This window comes from Seriola dumerili, unplaced genomic scaffold, assembly GCF_002260705.1.
Source record: "Seriola dumerili isolate Sdu_G_001 unplaced genomic scaffold, Sdu_1.0 BDQW01000449.1, whole genome shotgun sequence".
In the NCBI taxonomy this organism is placed as follows: Eukaryota; Metazoa; Chordata; class Actinopteri; order Carangiformes; family Carangidae; genus Seriola; species Seriola dumerili.
In genome coordinates, this window is record NW_019174704.1 from 4,173,952 (window position 1) to 4,185,265 (window position 11,314).

Genomic DNA, 11,314 nt, shown 5'->3' on the forward strand with positions numbered 1-11,314 from the left:
CAGGCCACTCAATCCTCTTCATTTTATGTTTTAAAAAATTTGGTAGCCTGTTGAAATTTCAACAAATCAGTCATAAATAACAGTTGCAAATGAAGGGCACACCACAGGTAATGTCTTATGTCTTTAACCCCGCATTCACCTATTCAAGCTGCTTTAGGCCATGGACAAACCTTTTGTGAAAACTCAATAAGCGAAGGGACAATTTTCATTCCTCGGAGGGATTCATAACTGCTTTATTCCATTGCTATTGATCTTGTTTTAAATGGAGGGTGGAGGTTAGGCCATGTGATGAGCGAAAGACATATTTTCTTGAGGGCAAGTGTACAGGGCAGCTGGTTGGTTGCTGTGTTTAAAGCAGAAAGGCTATGGTCGGGTTGCAGCATCCCCCTGGGGTGGGGGGGCTTAAATATTGAACAGTGCCGACCATCTTCTCTCCATTTTCCCATCCACTCTCCCCTCTTTATACCATAAAGCTGAGGAGCACAGGAGAAATTAAAACATAATGCAAAGGTCTTTCCACTTATTGCAGGCTAAGCTTATTGATGACCTGTCACATTAACTCGCTTTGGGGAAGAATTATAGCAACAATTTGGAATAAAGTGTAGAACAGAAAAAAAAGAAATCATTAGATCCTGGGGCTAGTGTTATGAATTACATGTAATAGCCCTTCTATTCATTAAATCTCAATGGCAGAGGATACTTTCAGCAATCTTCAAGAGGCACACACATACATGCACATGAACACACACACACACACACACAAACGCACAAATGCACAATGCAAGTCTAATTTTCACTTGTTGACATGAAGTTTTATTCAATCCTTTATTCATTTTTTCTCTGCTTGTCTCCCTCTGGGGATTGTTGTGGTGGCAACCTGCCTCCTCCAGCATCACTTGCTTCTGTGTGGGCTACTGTCTCTGCTGCTCTTGTTCTGCAGTTGGCTCACACAATGCAGTTCTCCCCAAGCTAACCAGCAGCATAATGTGGGTTATGACAGAAAAAAATATCTGAAAAGCCACAGCGACACAGTCTTGATTAAGTCACCACAGGTGTAGAAATGATGTTATCTCCCCGCTTCTTCCTTTGTTGTACTTTATTGCTGTTTTGAAGTGGTTGTGGATTTTGCAGAACATAGGGCCGCTTTGATAGAGTGATTCTTGCATGTGACTTAATGAATTCATATGATTAATTATCTTGCTTTGCTTATAACTTCATGCTGTTACCCTGCTGACCACAATTTCTTTTCATTCTGGGAAGAGGGAAGAGGTGGTTGAATATTCAAGATAGCGTCCAAGTCTACTTGTGGGCTTTATTGAATGATTAGCAGAAATAATTTGTTTTCAGAATCTAATTAATCCACTCTGACCCAGCAAGCAATAATGTGCAGGGACACACAGACACACACCCAAACACACACACATGTGCTTTGGTAACTTCTCTTTCTAACGCTCACATGCATCGGTGCATGTACTCGGAGGTGTATGCACATGTGTCTTTCAGCCCTCTGCTACAGCCTCCAGGGACTCTCTCATCTTGGCAGAGCTAGTATTAGATGCAGATTGGTGAGTTTCCAGTCTCAGCCAAAAAGCATAATTGACTCATCGAACAAGCAAAGTCTTCAGGCACGTCTCTCTCTCTTTAGAGGCACTTTTCTTTTGTGTCTCTGACTTTAACTTACCAACACTGCAGTGGAATTAATGCAGAGTCTTTATGCTTTGCATTTAATGATGTAATGTGAAGGGTTTTCAAATAAAAAAGCTATTGCTGGGCACATTGTTTTCATAAAAAAAATGAAAAAAGACAAACATAAAATTATAGAAACCCTTGCATGCAAGGTGTAAAGAGTTCATTTCTTTGTTGTCGGGAGAGGTTTTTATGGTTGTTTATGTTTTGTTTTGGTCGGATTCTTTGTCAGGTTACAAGGCTATATCTTATGTAGGAATAATAATCTGGTAATAAAGCAATAAATTTCATAATAGCTGCTAAAAAAAAGTCTGTAAAAGTCGCCCCTTAGTTTCCAGGGCTTCCAAAGATTTTCTCTGTGTTTCTCATGCATGTAAAAATCTGACTTCATATTAACTCAAACTAATATTGTCTATTGAAGAGTAATGATGTACTCTCACTCTCTCACTCACTCACACACACACACACACACACACATTCACTCAAAGATTCCCTGACCCACAGCACAGACACAAGGACACTGCAGTGCTATAAGCCCATGCTTAAGCTAGCTGCTGCTTTATTGATCTGAGCAACTGGAACCATTGCTTCACAGAGCAATATCTGAGATTGAGAGAGGAAAAGGGCATAATCCAAAAGAAGAAAAAGATGCCCGTAGGGCATGAATTTTAATATTAAAGAATGTAATACCAAGAGGGGAAGAGCAAGAGAGGCAGAAATGTATGTTAAGCTACAGTATGTAAATAGCATTTGACTAGCATGCTGATTTGATTCAAGGACACTGCGTCTGATCAGTTGAAATTGTCAATTTAAAAGATGGCTTTAGATGAAAGGCAGTACAGAGGGTGGTGTACAGTCAGGCCCAAGAATTGCTGTAACAATACTTCACAGGATGGGAAACTTCTCCTCTGAAGTTCTTCAGACACTTGAGAGAAAATATGGCGTTAGAAGAACGAAATAAGGGCACATGTTAAATACAGACATCCAATAAGTTGATTTCCCAAGCAGCTAAACAAGTCAGTTAATAGATTTCCCATTCACATTTATGCAAGAATGAACAAACTAGAGTTCACAGGTTCATGTATGATTTTGCAGGAATTAGGCTGTGTAGTTTCCAACTCTGTGTACCAACTTTTTCGGACCGATCGAGGACTAACGATTGTTTAGTTTAGTCACATTTCAGCCAGGAACAGTGAATCGTTGCAGAGCGGCCATCACACATACTTTTATTTTAATGTATAGTATACTTGGCATTCTTTGCAGAATGTCATTCAATCCATTCTTTTCATTTTCAGCCAGTAAGCATTCTTGAAAATCCACACCGTATTGCTGTCACATATCCTTTGACAGTTACTCCATATGGAGCCAGCTTCAGTGAAACGGATCAGATGAGGAGTTAGTGGGGCAGTTTGAGAGTAACACTTTTGGTCCAGACCGGTCAAGTAGTGGCTCACAGAAGCCCTGAACCCCTTTAACTTATTAAACAAGCCCAATTCGCAAGGCCAGGCGACAAGGAGAGTGTTATAAATATTAAAAGAGGAGTTTGCTCTGCGACGCTCTCATATTAAATCACACAGAGAAGAATGTATGTGCCCTTATTAAAAGATAATGTGTTCTAGAGCCATAAAAATGTATAACCCTCCACTCTATATCCCTCTCCTCTTTGTCGTCTTTCCTTTTCCGTCTTGCTCCAACTGAAGTTTCAGCCATTTCCTGTCCATTAATCTCTATTTTTTCATTTCCTTTCTCAGTGTGTCTTTGTACACCCTTGCTGTATTTTTTTTCCTTCCGCGAGTAGCAGTGGACTAGAACAGAATGCATATGAACACAATACATAAACCATGTTTTGCACCTCAAGGCGGAGGCTCTCATATTTTATTGTATTCACAGGTTGTAAATTATGACGACCTTATGTCACAGGCTCCCATTGCTTCATGAGTGACATCCCTTGAGCCGATTTATCAGACTTGGAGCAGCTCTCTCTGTCGCTGTAAAAGGCTTTAGACAACTTTTTTTTTAACCTATGCAGTATATGCAGTCCCTTACGTGGGTAAGATCGATGCAGTTCCCCATTAAATTGTTAAGACAACTTGCGACTTGAGTTGTCAGCTTGGTAGCAGCTACAAAACAACAATGCATCAAAACATCTCAAACCACTACTGAAGCATAATCAGCTTCCCTGCCATTGATCTGTATGCTGAGTTTGTGGAAGAAAATTGCTACTTTTCCAGTAAATCATTAAATATATGGTGGAGCTTTGGAGCTATGAGGAATTAATAGCATATATTGGGTTTTTTTTTAGCAAAGTTGGTGGCAGTCTATGAGTGTTTGAAACATACTGAACATACAATCAACAGTGAACAAGACTAGGTCAAAACCTAGTATATGGCTGGACCACCTAAGGTCAAATCCTGATTTTATAACTGCAATGTCGTCTGACAAAGACCACCAAACACATAAATTAAAGAAAAAGACTGAGCTGCAGCTTATGAAATTATCACTCAGAGAGAAAGTTAGAGGAGACAGACTATCCTACTAAGTTATTTTTTTAAGGCTAATTAATGCCTTTATTACAGTCATAGTGAGAGAAAGGGGATGACACGCAGCAAATTGCCACAGTCCGGACTCGAACCCAGGCCCCCAGGGCAAGGACTAGTCTGAAATGGACTTTATTTTTTATTTTGCCTCTCAAACAGAGCACAGCCTCCATCTGAGATCCACAATAGTTTAGCCTTCATTTATAACTCCAGAACATAACAGACTTTTATTAGGGGCAGGTCTTTATGTCTAACTCCCTCTGTTTGATATACAGAACTGGTCATAGTATGAAGCCTCATAACCAATGACTTCTCTCTCTCCCTCTCTTTCTCCTGCTCTCTCTGCTCAGTGCGTCTTATGTTTAGTTATTCCTCTGCCTCCTTTAGTAATAATATTACATGTAATGAATGTAGTTTATTTGCTTTAATGAAGGTGAGGCTCAGTGTATTGGAAGTGCTCCTCCTCCTCTTCCCTGCAGTTCCCCATCAGCCGGGAAAACAAGAGTGGCTTGGAGGACTGCGGCTCGGCAGACCAGTGGTGGAAATATAATCATTCAGTCAGTCAGTCAGTCAGTCGGTCAGCCAGTCAGCGACATTTGCGATTATAGGGCTGGCCCTGCGGTTGTGGTCCGGCCAAAAGGAGGATTATCCTGCAGGATGCATTGATACTTTTGACATATTTTTTGCCATAACTTGAGGTCACCGCTGTAAACTATACAAACTGCCATCAGTGGTTATCCTCACCTCACCATTAAGGCACAAGCTATAATCCTCTCAATTCTACTCAGAAGAGAGATTTTCAGCGGAGTGTTCCTTTAAGGTCAACGGCGATGCAGTAGCAGTGCGATCAGACAGCATGTTCTAGAAGCGTCTAGGGATTTGGCTCACAGCCTGACCACTTGGACATGACACCAGCATATTGCATGGCCAAAGTGTATAGTCCTCAACAGGCAGACATATGACTGTATGGTCATGGCTTGTTTGTGCCTGCACTGGGTTGTAACAGCTGAAGTGAAGTGCAGCAGTCCGACAGCGAGTGTGTATGATAGTGAAAACCACTCACTATACTGACAGACAGAGGTGAAGAGACACAGCCATGTGTGTAACTAAACGCCTGAGTCCTCGCCCTGCTGGGCCGCGCCGGGGGAACATTCCTCTACTCTCTGCTCCACTGACCAAGCAGAACTGCAGCGCAGTGAAACCACGCTCCGCATGTCTGTGTCTGTCTGTGTGTGTGTGTGTGTGTGTGTGTGTGTGTGTGTGTGTGTGTGTGAGCGCATGTGTCGGCATGAGTGTGTATTTGTCCACTTGGAAGCGGTGAAGTGTGACGGCCTGGTCACTCAGACCGTGGAGCGTTATGGGGCGAGAGCAAGCCAGCTGTTCAATTTGGCCACATGGGCGGACTCTGAAAGAAAAGGAGAATACTGAAGAGAAAACACGTCAATATGCGACGTGTGCTGTATGTCTAAACCGCCCTTCTATCACCGCTCACCCTGCTCTGACATTGCCATATTTAAGCTATCATGAGCCCACATACACACACAAAGTGACAGGGTTGTATATGGCATGCCCTGGCACTCAGAGGAGGATAATGAGATGAGTGCTAATTTCTCAGGTGTCATGGACTGATATGAATAATACAGGCTATTCCGTTACCCATCTCCCCCATTGCTGTCGCTGTCAACTTTTTTTAGATTCACCTACAGCGGGTCGGTACACTGTCATTGTCACATCCTTACTCTTACCTTGAGGAGCCTAAAAGTCAGACTTTGTTGGAAAAAAAAAGGAAGTGACTAATGTGAATAAAGGAAATAAGGTATTGTTGAAAGAAATGGTAACCTCGTATGGGTTTTTGCATGAGGCGTGAACAAGCTAATCATGCAGTGTCTTCCCTGTCTTTTCTACTGCTTTTCCAACAGTTACGGACCTGTAGCAACTCTCTAACACCTAATTCATTTTCCTAACAACAAATGTTTCCTCGCCAAGAAACAGAAAAAGATTGATCTTTGCTTTTTTTACTTTTTTTTTTTTTGGTGTGATGATTTATTTACTGTGTACTACCCTTTCTCTGCTGCCCTGGTTTGCATGTTGGGGACTCCTGCGGCACAGTGGGGGAAGAGGGATGGGGGGTGCAGTAGAGGGGGGGGGGGGGGGTCCTGAATTATTCAATTTTTTTTGAGTCCTTCTTTCATTTTCTCTTTTCCTTCATTTTGCAGGGTGAATGTGTCTCTGCCTGTAGCTGCTCTTTGTTTCAGTGTGGTATCTGTCTCTCTTCCTCTCTCTTTCTCCCTCTTATTATTCTAAGAGAGCCAGGCAGCTCTGCTCTGACTGCATGATGTGAGAGGAGGGAGGAATGACAGCAGCTCAGAACAATCATTAGATCAGGAACGAGCTGGGAATAATCTTCCCTTTCCTTCTCGCTGTTTTGTATTGTCTGCCTCTCGCTGTGACTCTGCCCTCGAACCAGGCGACGCCATCATCTGCTCTCTTTGTTTCTCTCTCTGTCTTCCCTCAGATCCCAACGCTCTGGGGCAGCACGGCACTGACCATGCCTTGATCGGAGGAGTGGTGGCTGTAGTGGTCTTTGTCACCTTGTGTTTAATCATTGTTCTGGGAAGATACCTGGCCAGGCATAAAGGTAAAACCACAGTGGACCAGACCTGAGTCTCTCATGGCTCATGGAACTAGCAGAGCATGTCATACTTGTCCCATTAGACATCAGAGTCCTTCCCCAATTCCCATGTTGCCAAGTATGACACACCTGCAGTGGAGAAGAAGGCCTAAGTCCTGCACACATAAGAGGCATTGATGGACATGTGCATCTGATGTATGACACACAGTGTGATGCCACTAGTGTATACACAGCATTCATTGAGTTATTATTTCTACTTTTTTTCAATGATTGTTGCATTTTGGGTCAAATTTTGCTTATTCATAGAGTCATAACTCAGTCAAATCTGAACATGCAGACATGATACATATTTTTTTCAGATTCAGTGGAACCTGAACTTTCTGAAGATGTTATTATTTTATCCATCGCAAAAATAAATGTCCACAAATCCACATAGAAGTCAGAGAAATGCCCCTTTTGTTGCTCTGGAGCTCACCTGAGAATCACTAAGTTGTCTGTACATCCATGGGTACATTCAGCAAACTGAAACTGATAATAGCTAATTTTGGTTATTACTTTTAATGGTGTCAGTTTTCCAAAAATATAAACAAATATAGGCCAAAGGAAAATTAGAGCAGGTTGTGGCTCTCATCTTCTCATGTTCTTCTCAACTCACTGAATCCATGGTTGTGTTCGAAATCACTCACTCATTCTCCCTACTCACTATCCAGGGACGTCTAAGTAGATGATTATACAGTGAGCTGATCCATGAAATGGAAAAACACTTTCGGACACTGTCGGGTCAGTTTCTCTGTCTATCAGCAAGAGTGCAATGCATGATGGTGTATATTACTTGGTTAGTGACCATCGGTTGTACAATACTTTACATGATGTATTGTGGGATCCTATGAGTCCACCATATAGGGTTTAATAATTGTCATTATATATTTGGACAACACTATAAAATGGCGAACTCACTATATAGTGGACTATATAGTGAGTAGTGAGTGATTTCAGACACAGCCTATGGTGATAAACTTCCTCTTTACATCCCCCAAAGTACTAAGGAAAGTGAAATGTAGGGCATTTTCATCCACCCAAAAGATATATTAACTTTGTTCATGTAGAAGTATTCATGTGTTTTTTGACATTTCTAAGGCCCAGAGAGTCCCAGCAGCATAGTATAGTACGACTCACATGCATATTGATTTGATTTGATGGCATTTCTGAGCAGCCAAACTTATTCTCAAAGTAACACTTGACTTAAACATTTATCAGCTCTGCTAAAAAAAAGAGAGAAAAGAGAGACAGCAATGAGCAAAAAGAGCCTGGGGTTCAACGTTAATGGTCAGTTTCCAACACTGATGCTACAAAATTGATTTCTTATACTGAGAGAACTGCATCATGTTATTTGGAGACACAATTTGAAGCCTTTACTGCTACTACTGAGAACACCAAAGGTGTTTGTTGATGCAGGGTTTTACACACCTACTCTTTCCTGTATTTACATATCCCGCACTATCCTGGCTTCTCATCACTGTGTATATGAATAATGTAGCATTGCTGATGTTGTCTTCAGATGTGTTTTGCGCCTAAGGCAGCAACAGTCACGCAGGGCTGCTCAGTATTTGTTTTCCTTGATATAGATTTGTTTTTGCGTTTCCTCAGGAACATACTTGACAAACGAAGCCAAAGGAGCGGACGATGCGCCCGACGCCGACACAGCCATCATCAATGCTGAGGGCAACCATGCACACGCAGAAGAAAAGAAAGAATACTTCATTTAGACTGCAGGGGGAGCTATGCAGCCCCCCCCCCCCCTTCCTCTTTCAGTCTCTGTATCTCTTTTTCTCTCTTGCTGTCTCCCTCTTTTTCTTCTCCACCTCTGACCACTGCCCCCATCGTGACCACGAGGAACCCGCAGGCAGTCCACAGACAGAGAAGTTCCCCAAGTGTTTTCCTGTTATTGCCTTTTTGTTGAGCCCATTTCTATCATTTACATTTTGTCCTTTCTTACTTTCTTTCTTTTTTTCTTTTTTTCTTCTTCTTTTTGGCAGCCAGTTTTCACAGGCAGCTTGCTGCTGAAGTGGTTCTCTTTTGTCATACTTTTCCTCATCTTTGACATGAATTCCTGGAAATCTGTGTATCTACCATGACTGCTTCTTACATGACACCCCTTGTCCATCTTCTCTCCTGTTTCCCCTCAAAGCAGACACCCAAACACATACTATATCCCCTTTGTTCAAACACGTCCACAAACACATATCATAACTCACATCAACACGGTGCCTAAAAATACAGACGCCATTGAACTTCTGTCAATGCCTTCATGTATCGTCTGTCAGTAGCAATGTAAATGCTTTGTAGATGGTTACCTGGACCATCATTTCATTGCTTAGCTCACAGCTTTTGATTATGCATTGCGTCTTTCTTTTTTTTAATTATTATTATTTGAACGAAGATCTTTGCTGTTTACGCCTTATACATGTCTATCACACTGAATACGGTACTTTTAGATGCTCCACCTCCCCCAACTCCGTCCCCTCTAAATAGACTTGTAATTAAACAGTTGACCCTTGTAAGATAAGATGAAGGTTTTGTGTAACACTGTAGCAAGATTTGTCAGATAAGTGTATAATATGATTTTCATTATTAGGGTAGGGGTAATAAAGGGTAATGTGGTATTGTTTAGAACAGAGAACACACACCAAAAATATATGAAAGATGCTAGATGAAGCATTCCATCAAATGAACTCAATCAGTTATATAAAACCATTTGCTAAATCTGCTGTCCCTATGTACTTTTCGTCTGTATATTCCTGCACTGTCCAGGCTGCAGTTTAGCAAAACGCCAACACCTTCAATGTCCTCTTGACAGCTTACAGTAGTTTGTTCTTCACATAAAGGGTTCAGGTGTACAGAAAGAGTCGATCTCCTCTCTCTAAAAGCTGTATAAATTGTATTGAAGTGAGTTTAGCTTTTTCTCTTTGAAGAATTTTGTTTATGTTTATGTCATGTTGAAATCATTTTAAGGCTGAAAGACCCTGTGAAATGTAAAATAAACCATTAGGAGTTAATACGGGCTGAAAAAAAAAGAAGAAGAAGTACACAGTTCTGGTATGTACAGGAATTTTAGTGTCAAATAAATTTTCCTTTCCTTTCAGTAATGTCATTTTGATTGATACCTCTTGTAAACTTGAGGTCCAGGCAGCTTTCCATAGTGGTTTGTATACAAATTTCTGTTCATTTACTGGCTCTTGGATAAGCAACCAATCATATTATAGCTCAATACAAATAGTGAAACATCAGTTTGACTATATCCATTTTTTTTTTTTCCTTTGTATCGTCACTTTTAAATTTCTGTTGAACTAGTTTCTAACAATTTAGTTAAAGTGCAGAAATCACCAACACATCATCCACGGCCACCTCTCAAACTGCAGAACTGCTTTTCTTATTTCACTTTTGTCAGAGTCGTTCTCCATGAACTGTATTTTGATTTTCATTTCATGGGGTCTTCAAGCAAAAAGAAAAAAAGGAAAAAAAAAAGATTAAAAAAGGGAAATAGTGTATGAGCGCTGGGTCATAGATCTGCAGGGGCCTCCTTTCTAAAACTTCTAACTTAAGACAAAAGAGAAGCACAAAAATGTCTAAATGAGTAACTGTGTTCCTTTGCCAACAACTAGTTCACCCTGGGAATGGTTCTTCTATTCAAATGGGTAGTGGGAAGAAGACAAGGCTGTCTTTGAGTCAATTCTAGAAGAAAAATACAGTGCATCTTTTTGAAAATGTAAACTGAATCATGTTTTTTTATTGAAAAAAAAAATGTTTCTAATATTTTTTGGTTTAAATGGTTCTAAGCTCCCTGCTGTATATTGTGTCTGCTAAAATGTGGTTAATTGTGAAAATTGCTGTTAAATTCTGGATTCCCGTTACTCCTTCAAATTTGTATATTAGCCACCTTATCTATTTACTTTTTATCATTTTTCATTGCATAATCCTTATTGGAAATCTTTTAAACAAATGTATTTTGTTTTGGCACAAGGCATGTATATAATGTGTGAGAACTAAACTTTGGTAATACACATTAGCATGTTTTTGTTTGGTTCTTTATCATGATTAATTCATTTGAACTGAAGTTATTTAAGAGAGAACCACAATGAAAGTATATTTGTTACTTTGGAGAACAGTGGCTTCTTGTGTTTGTGGCATGCTCTTCGGTGCTACACATCTAAAGGATTTGGTGTTGTAGAAAATATGATTGACAAAAAAGAAAAAAACTGAAAAAATTCAGTGAAACAAATGTGGGAAAAAAAAAAAAAAGAAAAAGGGTGTCCTGTCCAGTGGCCTTTTGTCCACAGAAACAGGAGAAAATGTGCATCTGTATTCGCCAAATCCTTAAAATGCAAATTGGAATTGAAATGTCTTGAAAGAAACATCACGTTTATGTAGGAGGCAAAGAAAGTTTCATACACCGAGACAG

The 11,314-nt window shown here is 40.5% G+C and overlaps 1 protein-coding gene across 4 annotated transcripts in view; it reads left to right on the top strand.

The window, feature by feature from the left end:
- Positions 1–11,082, top strand: part of LOC111234441 (cell adhesion molecule 2-like) — a 203,867-nt gene extending 192,785 nt beyond the window's left edge. For all 4 annotated transcript variants that reach the window (XM_022762536.1, XM_022762537.1, XM_022762539.1 and 1 more), the window contains 2 exons: positions 6,739–6,861; positions 8,503–11,082. In XM_022762536.1, the coding sequence (XP_022618257.1) occupies positions 6,739–6,861; positions 8,503–8,621 (242 nt within the window). In that variant the 3' untranslated portion in view covers positions 8,622–11,082. The remainder of the gene's footprint in view (positions 1–6,738; positions 6,862–8,502) is intronic.
- The last annotated feature ends 232 nt before the right edge of the window (positions 11,083–11,314 follow it).